Source organism: Mobula birostris, chromosome 22 (genome assembly GCF_030028105.1).
Source record: "Mobula birostris isolate sMobBir1 chromosome 22, sMobBir1.hap1, whole genome shotgun sequence".
NCBI classification, from domain to species: domain Eukaryota; kingdom Metazoa; phylum Chordata; class Chondrichthyes; order Myliobatiformes; family Myliobatidae; genus Mobula; species Mobula birostris.
The window spans coordinates 23,434,766-23,452,544 of NC_092391.1; the positions used below are offsets into that span (position 1 = coordinate 23,434,766).

General features: G+C 37.3%; 1 protein-coding gene across 3 annotated transcripts in view; it reads left to right on the plus strand.

Annotated features, from left to right (window-relative positions):
- LOC140186261 (early estrogen-induced gene 1 protein-like) overlaps positions 1-14,587 on the plus strand; it is a 105,524-nt gene extending 90,937 nt beyond the window's left edge. For all 3 annotated transcript variants that reach the window (XM_072240307.1, XM_072240308.1, XM_072240309.1), the window contains exons 9-11: positions 187-308; positions 6,119-6,188; positions 6,606-14,587. In XM_072240307.1, coding sequence (XP_072096408.1) covers positions 187-308; positions 6,119-6,188; positions 6,606-6,651 — 238 coding nt within the window. In that variant the 3' untranslated portion in view covers positions 6,652-14,587. The remainder of the gene's footprint in view (positions 1-186; positions 309-6,118; positions 6,189-6,605) is intronic.
- Positions 14,588-17,779: the final 3,192 nt, after the last annotated feature.

Consider the following 17,779-nt stretch of genomic DNA (forward strand, 5'->3'; position numbering starts at 1 on the left):
TCCATTGGATTAGCTTTTGGTGACATGTTTAAACAAAATGTGTAAGGACTGAGGAGGTAAACACTTTCTAGAGAGATTTGGAAATGAAATCTGCAAACTTTTATTCTGCAGGCTCCTCATTCTGATTGTTCTGATAACTTTTAAGCATGTAGATATATTGCTTCTAATGTATCTTCCCTCCCAAAGGCGGAAAAAGGAAACGGTGGAAAATCAGCCCACTTGGGTTGATGACACCAGAATTGATGCAGATGACATTGTGGAAAAAATCGTACAGAGCCAAGACTTCACGGATGTCAGTAATGCTGAAGGTAAGCTCACTTTTTCTTGCCCATTTTATCCCCACATAATTCAGGGGTACAATTCTCAGTGTATCATCAGGCTTTTCAGAATGCATGCCAGTGACTAGAGGAGTTCTACAGGGGTCAGTGTTGAGACCACAGCTTTACAGCTTTTCGTTTATACATAAATTATCTGGATGAAGGAACTGAAAGCATTGAGGTTGTCCTTGCTGAGCATGCAAAGAGGTGGAGGGACAGGTAGTGTATGGAGGTAGGGAGTCTGCAGAACCAAGAGGACATTGCTTTGTGGATCCAGAATTGGCTTACCCACAGAAGGCAAAGAGTGGTTGTAGACAGGTCATATTCTGCATGGAGGTCGGTGACCAGTGGTGTGCCTCAGGGATCTGTTCTGGGGTCCCTACTCCATGATTTTTATAAATGACCTGGATGAGGAAGTGGAGGGATGGGTTAGTAAATTTGCTGATGACACAAAGATTGGAGGTGTTGTGGATAGTGTGGAGGGCTGTCAGAGGTTACAGCGGGACATTGATAGGATGCAAAACTGGACTGAGAAGTGGCAGATGGAGTTCAACCCAGATAAGTTTGAGGTGGTTCATTTTGGTAGGTCAAATATGATGATAGAATATAGTATTAGTGGTAAGACTCTTGGCAGTGTGGAGGATCAGAGGGATCTTAGGCTCCGAGTCCAAAAGACACTCAAAGCTGCTGTGCAGGTTGACTCTGTGGTTAATAAAGCATACAGTGCATTGGCTTTCATCTATCGTGGGACTGAGTTTAGGAGCCGAGGGGTAGTGTTGCAGCTATATAGGACCCTGGTCAGACCCCACTTGGAGTACTGGGCTCATTTCTGTTTGCCTCACTACAGGAAGGATGTGGAAACCATTGAAAGGGTACAGAGGAGATTTACAAGGATGTTGCCTGGATTGGGGAGCATGCCTTATAAGAATAGGTTGAGTGAACTCGGCCTTTTTTCCTTGGAGCGACAGGGGATGAGAGGTGACCTGATAGAGGTGTATAGGATGATAGGCATTGATCGTGTGGATAGTCAGAGGCTTTTTCCCAGGGCAGAAACGGTTAGCACAAGAGGGCACAGTTTTAAGGTACTTGAAAGTAGGTACAGAGGAGATGTCAGGGGTGAGTTTTTTTACGCAGAGATTGGTGAGTGCATGGAATGTGCTGCCGGCGACGATGGTGGAGGTGGGTGCGATAGGGTCTTTTAAGAAACTCCTGGACAGGTACACGGAACTCAGAAAAGTAGAGGGCTATGGGTAACCCTAGGTAATTTCTAAGGTAAGAACATGTTTGTCACAGCTTTGTGGGTCGAAGGGCCCGTATTGTGCTGTAGGTTTTCTGTGTTTCTAATTTTGGGCCCTGTATTTAAGGAAAGCTGTGCTGACCCTTGATGGGGGTCCAGAGGAGGTTCACAAGAATGATAGGCTTAACGTGAGTTTGATGGCTCTGAGCTTCTACTCAGTGGAGTTCAGAAGGATGTGGGTGGAGCGATGACTTCACTGGAAACTACCAGACATTGAAAGGCCTGGATATTTCCATTAGTACTCGAGTCTGGATTCAAAGGCATAGTCTCAGAATAAAGGTGTGTCCCTTTAAAATTGATGTAAGGATTTTCTTCAGCCAGAGGGTGGTGAATCCTTAGAATTTGTTGCCACAAAGAGCAGTGAAGGCCATGTCATTCGGTTTGTTTAAGGCAGAGATTGATGGGTTCTTAATTTGTAAGGGGCTAAGGGTTGTAAGGAGAAGGCAGGAGAGTGGGGCTTTAAAAAATCAGTCAGAATTGAATGGCAGAGCATACTTGATAGATCAAATGGCCTGATTCTGCTCTTGTATCTTGTGGTCATCTAAATTGCTATATTTTAGCAGCTGCAATAACAGTTAAACCTTAAGTAGCAAAGTTGGGAATTGCCTCTCTTCTAGAAGGGTACTCCTTGTTAATAAATACAAGGAGTAATTAATATGACTAATAAGGTCATATGAAAAGCAACATCATTAAAATTCATCTGATGAACTGCTCCATTTATGTTCAGTAGCATGACTAATGCTGCTGTGGAGAATCTGACTCTGGCCTAATAACGGTCATGTGCCTCATCTTCTGCTGAAGGATAAACACAATGATGTGTGGTCTTTTAACGAGACAAGTATGTAAATATGCAGATTCAACTGCTGCCAAATTTTGTTCTTTTAAATTCTCCGTGGGCCACACAAGTACATCATCTTGAAATTACAGCACAAGCAGAATTGTTCATCTAAGAGTTCATTGTCTTCACTCTACAGTTAGAGCCAATCCTATTTAAATATCATTCTTGTAATTCCCTTTTCAAATACTATTCCAGTCACTTCAGTGACTTCATAGTTCCAGTCTCAACTTGTAAAGCAGAAAACATTTTTAATGTCAGTTTAAAATCAGGGGTACACACGTAAGTGACTTATAAAAAGAGGTGAAATGAGTAGATTTTATTTTGGGTACTAAGATGTATCTGTAGTGTTCTACTTAAAATAGAAGCAGATTCAATAATAACTTTCAAAAGGATTTGAAAAATTACTTGCAGGGAAAAGCATTTGGAAAGTTGCAAAGCAAGGGCAGGGTGTTGGGACTAATTGAGAGTTGAGGCACAACAGTCTAAATGGCCGCCTTCTGCACTCCTGTGCTTCTAGCTTCATTTTGACAATCCTGAATCCATGGCACATATGTCAATTGGCCAGTCAGTCTTTTACTATCTTTCCTCAAAATATCTCGTAGATTTTGTGAACCTCCAAAGCTTCATTTGTCATGAGCTTCATCAACAGCAAAATCAATTGCATCACTAAAGCACAACCTTATGAGTACAAACCACAATTTTATTCTTAATCTCTTTTCTTTGATCTCTTATTAGGGCTTGTCATGCTAAAGATTTGTATTTGTATTTCTGTTATGCTGTTTAAACCCTGATTATTTAGGTTATTCTATCCTGGTCATTTTTTCTGAAACGTATTGCTGCACATTTGTGTTCATCAACACTATACCCACTTCACGACTTTCAATGACCTACAATCTTTTGTATTCTTCCTTGGAATTTGCTGGCACCCAACCACTCATGTTCCTTGCTCTTCAGAGCATCCTTTGACTTCTCCTCTTACCTTTTCTCTGTCCATGGGTTTGCATTTTCATTAATGATGACCTCTTTATTTTCAAGAGCCAGGCAAGTAAATCTTGGAAGAGATTACAGCACAACAGGATTATTCATTACACCCAAGTTTTCACTGCATTTTAACTCTTTAAGTTATAAATAATCCCATTTAAATGTCAATCTCGTGTTCTATATTTCAAATTCAAGTACTAATCCAGTCATTTAAGACCTCTTTTGAGAAGGTGCTCAATCTACTCAATTGCTTTTATTTTCATGCTGAAAAGAACACGGAGTTGTTTACAAATCTATTCTGACGGTCCTTGAATAGTCCCCTTTAAATGTATGTTAACCCATAAATGGGTTAATTGTTCAGATACAAGAGCCAATTGCATGGCATATGCTGACTTCTTGAACAGTGATGTATTTGCCTTTCTATGGACTGTTGTCATGATTCTTACAATTTCTGGAAAATGATGGTTTTTATCTCTGTTACCTTTATTTCTCCTTCAGCATTTGGGATAGAGGGTGCTTAAATATTGTCATTTATTAGTACTAAATGCTCCAGCAAAATGCATTAAAGTAATCTGATTTGACGCATAATGTTCTTAGTTGGCAAGCACAAATTTTCCCTGACGCTAATATAGCAGTGACTAATCTATAAACATTTAAGCCTTTTAACCTCCTGCACCCAATTCAGAAGATTGTCTTTAGAAAGTGGAAACTATAATTTTACTGCTGAGGATTTCATTTTCAACCCTGTTTATCTATTTCAGGTAACAGATTTGATTTCACTGAAATCCTCGGAATTTAATCACCATGTTCTCTCGGGATTCATTTTATTCACTTATAATAGTTTGCTGTTGTATACAACACTTAAGCCTTTAATATAAATCTGAACAAGGTGACACAACAAATAATTCATTTACAATCTAAGGGAGATAAATATTTCCACTTGTCTAGAGTTTGCAGTTTATAACCTGGAAAAGTAAACTGTACCAGTTGGAACTGTGCTCCGGTCTAATGAAAAGTCAGTGCAGCAGTAATGCAAATATTGAAGCAATTGCTGATACCATTGAGGAAGCAAAGATCAAAATATTAATTGTAGTCTTTTGCTGTGTATGTTCAATTTAATTTTTAACTATTAGCAGAGACATGTTGAATGTCTCTGCTAATTTATAGGACATTGAATTGGTTTGACACATTGTGGGTCAAAGGGCCTGTACTAATCAATGCTCTAAAGGAAATAATATGGTTGGAACTGTAAAGAATGAAAGCACTTGCTCATTCTCCCAAATTTGATCTTAAAAAAAAAAACAAATGTGTGTGTGTTTTCTGGACAAGATGACCTTTGGGTTTGGCTTACCTGGAGAAATCGGTAGTAGCAGAACAATGGATCCATGATGGCCATAGGACTGACTTCGACACAAAGCTACTGTGCCGCGCCAATGGCTTTTGGGACTGCCTGGTGAAGGAAGCCATTGAAATAAAAATAGAGGAACAGAATTTTAACAAACATGAAGGTCTCGCTCTAGGAAAAAACTGGAATTTGATTGTAAACAAGGTCGGAGATCGGAAACCTGATGGGTTGAGGACCAACCAATCAGGAGCGATGGACAACTAGTATTACCGCTGGAGTAGACATGCCTAGACATCATCCTTGAAGAAGATGGCAGAGTTTGTCATCAAAACATTAGTTAAAATCAATACCTGTGCCTGGCTGGAAGCCCAAGAAGAGATATTTGTCATAAATGCAGGGGAAGCACTAGATCCTTTTTCAAGATGACCTTTCATCCATAATACTTGCTACAATATTTTTAAAACTTGAAGTCACTGCTCCTTGGCACTAGAGATCTAAATAATGGGTTAGAGTCATGGAGCAGAGGTGGAGGTGCCTGTTAAGGAGATCCTGCACTTTTTTTTCTTTGATCTACAGTATTTTCTTTTTCAAATGACTGTTGAGTTCCATTTTGAAAACTGCCTTTGAATCATGTTTCCCCATGCATGTAGAAATACCATCACTGCTTGAAAACCTTTTCACTCATTCACAAACATAACTCCATCAAAGCTGACAACCAATTTCAAACCATTCATTTCAATATAAACGTCCGGTGGGAAATAACGCTCCTTGTAAAGATGAACTTTTGGTATGTTCATGCTTTGCTAACCTGATTAAAATATTGAATTAAAGAATTTTAACCTTGATAAATTTGCATTTTAAAAAAATCTAGACGTAAGTTTCTTTATCTCCATTGTTCTCTAGCCCTGCCCTCTCAACAGCAAAAAAAAATGCTTATTTTTGTAGAAAATCCCATTGATAAACAATTGATGTAGTAAAATTACATGATAATTCAGAATGAGCTTTTAATTCAAGGTTAATTTGCCTGTTTGGCAGGTTCAAGTGTTTGTCAAAAAGACACATCTCATTTTTTGAGAACAGTATTTTTATTTTTTTCCTTCAAGTTCAATCATGCAACAATTGATCATTTCTCTCCTTGTTATTTTTGAGTACTTCATTAGGCGGTACTGTGGTTACATGCAAATCAGGAAACTGCACAGTGTAAACCATTGTAGTTTCTGACAGCTGGTCGTTACTTGATAATATGAAAATCAGTTATCAATGGGAGCAACTGTTTTCTTTTTGGTGCTTGTAAGCATTTTTTACACAGCATGTTAATGGCCTTTACACTTCATTTTCAGACAGTAATCTAAGGCTGTTTGTGAGCAGAGATGGAACAACAGCACTCAGTGGCATTCAGCTGGGTAACAGGTGGGTTTCATAAATTGTACAATCAGTGAATGCAGTTATTGGGCCCAATACAGCAACTCAATTATCTGAAAGGCCAGTTATTAAGTGGGTTTCTTTTTTCCAAAATGAACTTGGTACTTTCCTCAGAATGACTTTTTTTGATGTTTGTCTTGGATTATATGGCTGGCCTTCAGTTTTGTCTTTCCATGTTTGGGAACAAAACGTAACAAAAAACATTTGAAAATTTTTTGCCCCTTTTAAATCTACAACAGCTTTAATGTAGTATAAGAATGTTTACTCCTGCTTCCAGTGAGATCACCAGTGATCCTGTTAGAATTCCATAAGTTGACCTTTGCCCACACTCTATCTTTTCCTCAGTTAACTGAAATCCAGGTTGTTGGTCTGTGTGAGTAATAAATGTTGTTGCCTTCTTTACAGGGTATCAGCGGGTGTCTTTGAGCCTGTTGTTATTGAGAGCCGTTGAGAAGCTTGTGGGTCGCTCTGAATCTACTAACCACTTTCCATTCAAGTTCCATGTCTACTGCACATCTAATCTCATCACCAAATCACGCCGCCCACCCGTACAGCTGGACTGGAGGAGGGTGGCTGCTTCTATCCAATATCCCTCAGTATTGGCAGATGTTGATTCACACAGCATTGGAGTGATGAGCATTTGGTTTTGTTGTAAAATCTAATGAACCAATGCTGGAATTGAATTTTAGGTAAAACATTTTTTTGAAGGCCTACTTGAGAAATCATTTTAAACAAAGCATTTAAATACCAAAGCCATTTGGCTGTGATCATTTGAAAAAGGGATAGCTTTTTTATAATATGCCGTGGTATTAATTCATGACAAACCAGAGTATGTATAAAAGATCTCTCTCCTGAGAAGTTTGCAGACCAAGGCTGTGAGCAGCATGTTTGTCCACAAATCTTTCTTTGACTATGATATTATTTTTGAATGCCCTTAAAGATTCTAATTGTGCTTGCCCCAGACATTGGTGTGTGGCAGGATTGCTAGTTAGGTTTACATGGACAAACTTGATTGTGATTCTGATCACAAGAAAAGCACACAGATTTTCCTTTAATTTAAAAAAAACACCATGACGATTTTTCACACCAGCTGTCAGGGAAAGGTGGAGCTATGTTTAATGATAACCATGATGATCCAATTCCAAATAAAACTCCAATCATTCCAATTCCAATTGATGGGTCAACCATGACGCCACTAGAGTGTACTTAAAATACTGTGAAGTCTTTGCACTGAGTATTCGAGTAACCATTTGGGTGTTGGACTTCTGAAATAAAGTTATAGGATGTTATTTTGTTTCATTTTGTAGTGACTATTCTTGTCTTCTGATATTTCTTATGCTAGTCAGGGACTCAGCACCTTTGTGCAGATATTTTCTTCCTTTAATAATGTATGTTAAAGGGCCATATTTCTTTTAGGCAGGTTTATTCATCTTTATTTTTGTTTTAAATTGTTGCTGAGAGAGGAGAAAAAATCAAATTGTTTTAACCTGTATTTTATGAACACTTAAAGGACAATGGCTGATTTTAAATTTTCAAGGAAAACGTTATACTTAAGTGGCATCAAATGCAATTACAATAACCAAATTTTAAAAATATTCAGAGATAAAAGTATATTCAGTAGAGATAAATAACAGGTTACTGAACCAGACATTTGTGAGCTCTAATATCGCCTTTAAATTGCGCTCAAATGTCCATAAAACCACTGGGCAGTCCTCTTTACTGAAGACATTTTCTTAAATCTATTATATTTTGAGCATGGATTGCTATTTTAAAACTGAGATAATCCTCAAAGTTTGTTGGTAAGTGTCCTTTATTACTAGCTTTTATTTTTGCTTAAAACAGTTCCTTTCGAAATCAAAATTAATGTTTCAGGATTGATTCTGGATCAGTAGAATGAAATTAACTACCCTATTAATATGAGACCAAGTTAAAGCAATGTTACAGAATTCTGCTGCATGGCATTAATAATTGTGTTACCTATAACACTGCTGCTGGGGAACTTCATTCTTGTCAGTACAAATATCTAGTGATGAAAATTTGATGTCCCAGTACTGCAGTACATCCCCATTATCTACTGTTTAACTCTGGTAGACTGAGTGAATATTCTTGTTCTTGGATTTTGCAGTTCTGAGCCAGTTTGCTGTCATCAGCATTGTTGCCTCTGGAACAAATGACTCCATTTATGTCTAGAAGCTTTGGCTCTTTTGTGATGTCATTTTCTGCTCCTGAATATCTTGGCATTTGTTAGCTATGCACTTTGAGGATTTGAACACTCTCTGCACCATTCACGTCATCTTGCTATTGCATGTCATCTGTGAATATTGTGGCTTGATTGACGTACTGTGAATGGTTAACGTATATGATTTGTATCTGTGGTATATTGAGGCCTAGAACACAAGGCTACAATGAATATGTCCTGATTCTTTAATACTGTTTTAAGAACTGCTCTGTAATAACTAGTATAAGAAAACACATTAGCTTGTTACCTATAAATGCACAGTAAAAATTAACATTTTACCTGCTGAGACATTTAAGTAACATATGCAGCAGGTTCACAGATGATTAAATATACTTTCTAAGTCTGCATATTTGTTTAAATAATCTTTTTGGAATAGCTCTTTAGCCACAGCAAAGGTTCTCTAAGCAGTAAAAGAATGCCCATTTGGCCAGCATGCACATATAATAAAGGTTTAAAAAAAAGGTGCCATTTGATAATGGTGTTGCTGCTGGTAAGCCAGTCACCATGTCAAGTTCCACCCCAAACAAAAATGGCTTCTAGATATTCACATTCCATGATGAAGTTAAGCATGCTTATCTGCAGAGTGGAACCTTGAAGAGTACTTGTATTTTTGTTTTCACTGCTGAGATGGAGAATTATTGAAACATTAGATAATATTTATATTGTGCAAATTTAAACCAGGATTTTTTTGATTACCCGAATATGTTGATCATTAGACCTTCACAGGCAAAAAAAAACACAAGCTGAATTCAAACTTGAAAGTAGGGTCATCCAGATTAGTAAGAGTTTTAGGAACCCACTTTCTCTAAGCAAAATGATTCAAGAAAATCTGAATGGCTTCTGATGCATCCAGTTGTACAGCTATAAACTTTAGCTGCATTTAGTTCAAGGTTATGGGTTATGTAATAGAAAAAGGAATAAGTTTGGCATAAATAAATCTTTAATACCTTTATTATTTGGATTGAATTGTACATTCACACCTATTTTGCATCTTGATGCCATTGGTTCTTTAGCTATCGCCATCTCCTCCATGCCCTCTCCCATTGTTCCCACCCTTCTCCAATACATCCAATTTGCATTTTACTGGGAGGACACTTTCAATGTGCATAATTAATAGATGGTACTAATCCTCTGCAGCATTTAAAGTTCATGGATGTTAAAGTTCATAGAGAAGGGGATGAATTAAACACCTTTCAAAGCAACAACATTGTTCCATGCCCCACACAATATAGGTCAATAGATATGCTTAATCTTAGCATTAAGTGTGTTTTACAAGTACACTCCATACAAAATTATTTTTATTTAATTTTTGATGGGGATCTGGATGATGCAGGCAAGTCCAGCATTTATTTTCAATTCCCCATTCTTTATTGCTCTTCAGAAGATGTGGGGGAGCTGTTATCTTTCATAACCACTGCTGGTGATGGTATTCACAAATAGCTGTTAGGGAAGGAATTCCAGGAGTTGGACTACGTGGCAATAATGGAACAGTGCTTTTCCTGATCAAGAATGTGTGTGTCATGGAGGGGGAACATGCAACTCATGGTGCTCTTCTGCACTTGTTGCTCTTGCTCTTCTTGATGGTAGAGCTCGCGGGTTTGGAAGGTGCTTTTGGTGTGACCAAGGCAAATGACTGCAATGCATTTTGTACATTGGTACACACTGTAGCTTCTGTTCACAGCTTGTAAAGGGAACGAATGTTGAGGATGGAGGATAAGGCACCAATCAAGTGAACTACTTTGTCCTGGATGGTGTTGGGCTCTTTGCAAATTGTTGGAGCTGTCTTCATCTATGTAAATAGAGAATATTCCATTTATGTGCCTTGTAGATAGTGAAAAGGATTGAGTGTTACAGGAAATCATTCACTGTAGGTTATCTGGTGTCTGACCAATTCTTGTGGCTCCTTTATTTGGGTAACTGGGCCATTTGCTTTTCTGGTCATTGGTGACTTCCAGGATGTTGATGGTAGGAATCTCAGTGGAGATAATGGACATCAAGGAGAAATTATTAGTATTTCCTTTTGCAGGTCACTGCTGGGCCCCTGTGTTGGGTGAATATTACTTGCCACTTTATCAATCCTTGCCTGGTATGTCTGCAGGCATTGATCGTTTGATTTGCTGAGTTGTGAATGGAATTGAATATCAGCAAAATATCTCCACTTTTACTCTTATGATGGAAGCAAGATCACTGAAGCTGAAGATGGTTAGGTTTAGGATGTGGCTCTGAGGAGCTCCTGTATTAGTGATTTAGACTTCAACAACCACAACCATCTTCCTTTTTGCAAAATATGACTGCAGTCATTGGAGATTTCCCCCTTGGTGCCATTCACTTCAGCTTTACTAAGGTTCCTTGGTGAAACGCTGCCTTAATGTGAGGGAGTCACTTTCATATCTGGAATTTTTTGGTTCCTGTTGAGGCCATGTATTGAGATGTCAGGTCAAGTAGTCCTGGTGGAATCTAATCTGGGCAATGGTGTGGATTTTCCTGAATAAATGCCACTTGATGGCGTCATTACCAATACTGTCATTGATTGAGAGTAGACCGAATGGGTGATAATTAGCCAGAGGGCGTTGTCCTTTACTTTGTGAACAGGACATACCCGGACAGTTTTTGTCAGGTAAGTTCCTGTATTGTGACTTTTCTGAAATAGCTAGGCTTGAAGCACAGCTGGTTCTGAAATGCTTGTCCAATAAAAGCTATAGATTTGATACCCAATTTTTCTAGTTAGTTCTCCATTGTTTATTGCTGATAATTTGACAAAAATGATAGTGAATAAATAAGATAGTTAAAGAAAAGTATTAAATACTTTGTGTGCTGGTATTTTTTTGTCCTCTGAGTTTTACTAATAAAAAGTGGCCACCAGCAACAATATCCTTACAGTCATGGAAAATGGCCAGCAATTTCTAGACATTCGGTATTTCAGGAATTGATCTCTGTATCATTTAGCTTTTGTGTCACATGTCTAGATGGAGATCTAAAATAGATTTCTAACTTCCTAATCTTTCAATTTTGAATCGGGGCTCTTCAGTATATGCTAATAGACAAGTAGCAGTATTCAATAGAAAACCTTGTGTAATTCCTTGTGCATGAAAGGAATTGCATGTATACAAGTGTGAGTACTTGTCTAATATACAGCCCTTCCTCTTATTCCTGGATCAAGAGAAATTAAACTTTTTGGATGCTGTTGAAATGCAATTTTCTGCATCAACAAAACTAACAGATCAGTTTCAAATTAGAACCTCTTGCTTTTGTGTTTTAATAATTTCTGATTGTTGGAGGTTAGGATATTCTTTTAATCAGAGTTTAAAGTAAATTATTTTCTAATGAAACATGTTTTTCCCCAAGCACTTTTTTTTGTTCTACTTGCTGATTTAGGAGGTAGGATCACAAATGACTGTCAGGCTCACAGTGAAGTAACTTTAACTCTTGCAGTGCTGAGAATGAAGTAATTCCAAACCGCATTGTCGCTGATTCTGAGCTCTGCTTGTGCTGTGGCTTGATGTTGCCGATAAAATACCCAATTATATTCAACCAAAGCTAACTATTGATAACTGATGTAGAGCACCAGCCTTTTAATTATTTTATCTTAGAACCCCTCCAACCATTTTCATTACAATTTAGATTTTTCCTGCTTTTTTTGTGTTCTTTGGTTGAAAAGTTGATGGGTGACCTTGACCAAATCTCTTATTATCTTCCCCTGTGCAAACTCTGTGATACCATCACAGCACGATAAAGTACAAAGCCATCTCTGAAATCCTCGTGTGATCAGGCAAGCTAGGGATCAAGGAAGTCAGACCTACAAAGCAAATCCGCAATGCAAGTTGCACTTGCTTAAAAACCACATAACAATGTTGACTTCAAAGGGAAGGCAAGACATTTTAGTTAAAACAAAATTCAACACATGGGGTTTCCTGTTAATGAAGATGATGCATTGCACCAACAAATGTAAGTCCCCAAAAGGCTATATTCACTCAAAAAAAACTTAGCTTTTGAGTATGGTATGTGATTTTTTGTTTTGCTTTATCCAGTCCATGATTAAGATACTGTATTAGCTATTAAGATACTGTATTAGCTATTAATCCATTTTAGAGCTCAGGTGTACTGCTTTTTACAACTTAATTTGCCAATCAGACTTTGTTACTGTTTGGTGATTGCCTTTTATATGTGAAACTGTGTCCAATTTTGACCACTGTTGTAGGAACTTTTTTTGTATTACAGTACTTATAACCAGCAGGCTGGTTGTATCCTTTTTTGCCATAATTAGTTGCTTGCCTAAAATCAAGGGCATCTCCCTGTGTGACATTTTTTTAAAAATGTTTAGAACATTGCATTTAAGTGATTATGTTTCTGATTTTTTTTGTTGTAAAAGGCAGCATTTTTTTGGTATTATAGTGAATGAGAATTTATACTGGACTGTTGTAACCTCCTCTGACTAAAGATGATTGGATAATGGAGTGCCATCTAGCCACACTGAAGGCAGTCTCTGCCCATTTAGGATAATAATGAATCATTGAGGCCCTCTTTAATTTCTATGGTACATCAAAGCAATTAACACAATATTGATAAATGTAGCAAATATTTTCTATACCACTTCAAGATACTGCAGCAACAATTAAAGCAATTAATTAAAATGTTGGTTCCAATTAAACGCACTAATAATACAATGCTTTCTATGGACAAATTGCGCTATTTAGATTGGGAAGGGTTGGGTAGGCAACACATTGAGATGCAAGTAATAAATCCAAAACAAACTTAAGACATTAAACTTTTTTGATCCTGTAACTTTCTAGTACCTTCACCTCTTTGAAGCTGGATTACTGTGATCAACAGGATGGTTATGATGCATTTCCTTTCCATGTAACAAGTAGTCTGTAGATCTGTTACTGTGCAGCAAAATTTCATAACTGAATATTTTACAAATTGGTAAAATGTGGGTACAACATGTGAACATTTGCTTCATACTAAAGAGATATTTTGATTGTCATTTGTTTCAAACTAATTTGTGCAACTAGAGTTGGTAGGTTGTGTGCTGCTGTGAGGGAGATGTTTTGAGATACTGTGTTTCATTAATAAAGAATAAAAGTAATTTGAAGCAGGTTTTTAAAAAAAAACAGTTAAAGGGGGATTCCATTATAAACCAACAGGCTAATTGTTGTAAAATGGCTCAGTACCAGGCATTTTGCTGTCAAAGGAAGAAGTGAGGGAAGAATTGAAATCCACTGTATGCTTCATAAACCACTGTTGATCTGTGTTCTGGAGGCATGTTAGTTATTTAAAGGCATAGAACAGGTTTACTGATTACAAAATCAACAGCGGATGTTTTATTTCAAAAGCTGGTTGTTGAGTGCACTGCTTTACATTGGCTATTTAATTCATCTGAGTTCTGCTTGTTAGTCGATTGCCTTAAGATTCAATAGTACATATGAGAGAAATGACGTACTTTGTGGATTCTAAAACTAATGAGCAACATTAAAATTGGTCTGTTTTCAAAATTAGTTTTTATTCACTTTTTTAATTTAATCATAAATGCCATAACACAAACCCAGTAGGGCTTCCAGAAGGGTTGTTGATGTACCTGTACCTGTTGGGGTAGAACATTAAAAAAGATAAAAATAAATTTATCAACTCTTTAACCAGCTGTCTTTGGGGCAAATTATGTGTGGCTATCTGGCACTCCACTTGTCGTAAGTGATGGTGTGTATTTCAGAATGGGACTTGAAGCTATGCATTGGGAGTCCAGGCCCTTCAATAGACGAATTTAACATTTTCTGAAATGACCTAACTCTCAACTAAAGTTGAATGATGACAAAAGAGTTCTATGATTTTGCTTAAAAAGGTGTAACAGAATGTATTCCAAATGATATATTTAGACACTTATTTTTGTGATTCAATGGAGGTGGGTGTACAGGTTTCTTAAATGCCCAGAGGATGTGGAATTTATAGAAATGTTTATCAGCTGGAATATTGTATAACATTTAGATATGTTTAGAATGCACAATGTACTGTAATTGGTTAAAAGATATTTGTATTAAGGTTATTTGTTTCATATTTTAAAGTGTAACTATAGGACAGTATCATGTAATACTGTGTTTCTGGGAAATGATATTGGGTACCCGTATTAACAATAAAAGCTGTTATTTTGTGTTTAGCATTAAGAATTTTTACTTTAACCAAACAGTTGCCAGGGTTTTTATCTAGTCTCCCAGGAGAACACGCCGAGTAATGTTCAAAATATGTTTTATCAAGGAATCATTGAGTAGAACAGGCTGAATTTCCCAAAGGGACTTGCCTATTGCTTTTGTTTCTAGTTTTACAACTTCCTTGTCTCTTGTCATGATTGTGTGGATGTGATCATCTACAGGGCGGCAGTGGGCCACCTGTTGTCATTTTAGTCAACAGTTGAGGTCTACACTGGGACATTGAGCAAGTTTCCAGATTTCTTGAGACTGAAAGATAGTTTTCAGCTCAAGATTACCTGTCATTGATAAATTTAGTACGAGTAGATTTCTTACAGTATATTGTAGCTAAAGCATTCTTGGTTGTACAGTTCAACAATCAGGCATTTTCACAAATTTCAGAAACTAAGCATTTCAGAATATTTCAACATACAAACCCATTCGTTATGTCATACCTGCACTGGCTCTTTGGTAAAGCTATCTGACTTGCCTTCCAATGCTCTTCATTGTCTAGCAAAATTTCAAAGGATTGAAAAATTATTTCTTGATTAAAATTCTCAAACTTCTATGACGTGAATTTATCTCTGGATTTTTAATTTAGGTTTTGGATTACTGGTTGAGTAACAGTCATTCTAATCTCATACTCTTACAAAACCTTTGAATTTATTTTATTGCGTTATGAATTTATAAGTGTTAGTTCTAAAGGGTTTCTGGAAGCCAACATAGATATATCCTCCAAGCAGAAATTCTGGGAATAATCTACCACCTTCAGTTATTTGTCGTTCAATCTCTGGGAAAATGTTCCCAGAGCATCCTTTGGTTTGTCTTTCAAAGCTGGAAAGCAAATATTTTCTAAAAATCTGTAAATTGTTTTGTATATGTGTATTCAATATGAAGAGAAGAAGAATGGCCCTTAACTCGGCAGTGGAGTTATTGGGGCACCGTCATGATGGTGTTTCCGTAGCAAGCTATTCTTGTTTTTACGAGGCCAGGTTGCTAGCTCGACACTCAACCCGACTTGGATCCGAACTCGGGAACCTTTGCTCCGGAGTCCGGTGCTGATATTATTGCGCCACCAAGCGGAATATTCAATATGAACAGAGAAATTAAATCTGAATGTTCTGCAGCAAATACAGTAGATGTCCCTAGGAGGTCATAGCATAAGCTAATCTGCTTTATTATTTCATTTGCGATGTCTCTCTTGTCCGCTTTCTTCTTTTCTCCACACATGCAAAACACAAGCTTAACCAGATATTTTCCTTGGGAATGATTTCAATGCCATTTGGAGTTCTGACTGGATGGAATGCACACAACCCTGAAAATAATTAGAGAGACTTTAGTTTCCTCACTTCCACTTGCCATTAACAAATACTTATTGGATGGAAGAAGTGATTGAGCAAATTAAGGATTCACGTGCACCAAGAAGACTATTTTTAGGGTACCCTGGTAGTAATAAAGTACATCAACTTTTAAAATTAACCAGAATGAGTGAATGTATATTCTTTAAAGCAAAGAGGTGATTTGCTCTTAGTGTTTTACAACCTTAGATTTTTGAAATATAGCCAATAAGAAAATGACAGCCAAAATTTTGCTGCTTGCAGGACCTTGGTCCTTAGTGTGATAAATTTCAAATCATCTGTTTTAGTAAAGAGGGATAAATGTCAGCCAGGACAAAAATGTTCTTGTGCTTATTTAAGCCAGGTGAAATGTTGAATATTCATCACTTCCTCAGTACAACATTGAGCTGTACCTTTGACATCACCTCCCCAAATCTGAGCTCATAACCCTCTGACTCTGAAGCATAAATGTGGCCACATAACAACAAAGGTAATATATTAGTAATTGTAGTCCTGCTTCATCTCCTGCTTGCTCCTCCACATTGGTGTGTGGTCTCCTCATTTAAAATTATCAATATTTAGTTCCGTCATTTTTCACCTTGTATCTTCAATTCCAGAAACATCACTATATGGTTAGTTTCTAAGTGTGCATCAACCCCTTCATCCCTCCTGCCATTGCCCTATTCTTAACAGTCTTTTCTACCATCTGATCTCCATCATCCCCTTGAGTTTCAAGCATAGAAGCTAACTAGGAGATAACATGAATCACACCTAATCTTGTTGATAATCAGGACCTCATACTTTGCGCTTCCTTAAAGTTTCAGCATCCCTACAGTCCTTCAGCCCTTTCTTGAAACCACTATTTTAAACTAAGCTTTGGTCAGGCCCACTGCAATGCTTTCCTTCAGTTGTTCCCTTATAATTGTGATAATTGCCATGAATTACATTGGAATGTCTTTGTGTTAAAGATGCTGCTTGAGTGTAAGCTGTTAACCCACCAAACAAGAAGTAGGCCATGATAGTTATGCTGAACACCACTAAGATGATGGTTCCTGGACCCACATCCTGAGGTTCGCAACTGTTGGGGCAAGCACAAGGACTATCGACAGAAATCCGTAGCACATAAGGACTCTTTGGATCTTGAGAAGCAATCACTGAGTGATGGGAACTACAGTTGTAGCGAACTACTGTCTGCAGTAAACTGCTGAGTGAAGCTGCAACAGAAAAGAGGATTAAGATTGTATGCTCTGTAAGTGTGAGGGGTATCAAAAACAACTTGTTAGTACATTTTCATATAGTAAAACAATCCAAAGCACTTTAAATATCAAATATAATTTGACATGAAGCTCAAAAAAAATACTAAACGCTGATTCCCAAAATTGAGATGAACAGATCCGAAGCAGCATTCATTAGTATTGTTTGTGGACAAGGAAGAGGGTCAAAGTCATTGGCTGTTTTCCCAGTCTGGATAGTGATAAATTTATGATGCTAGGTACTACGAATACCATGATTACTATATATTAATGACTTGGATATATTCCATGAAGATCTCAAAGTTTGCCCATATTACCAAATTAGTGGTTATGGTAAACTGTGAAGAATATTAAGACCTCTTCCTAGAGATGCTGCCTGGCCTGCTGCGTTCACCAGCAACCTTGAGGTATGTTGCAAAAATATTAAGAGGTTGCAAAAGGAACTAGATAGGCTATCAGAAAGGGAATACAAGTGGAAAATGAAATTTTTAAAGCATTAAAATGTGAAGTGATGCATCTTTTTTCTTTTTATATAAATAATTTTTTTTGCTCAGCATAACAAAACTTCCAATTT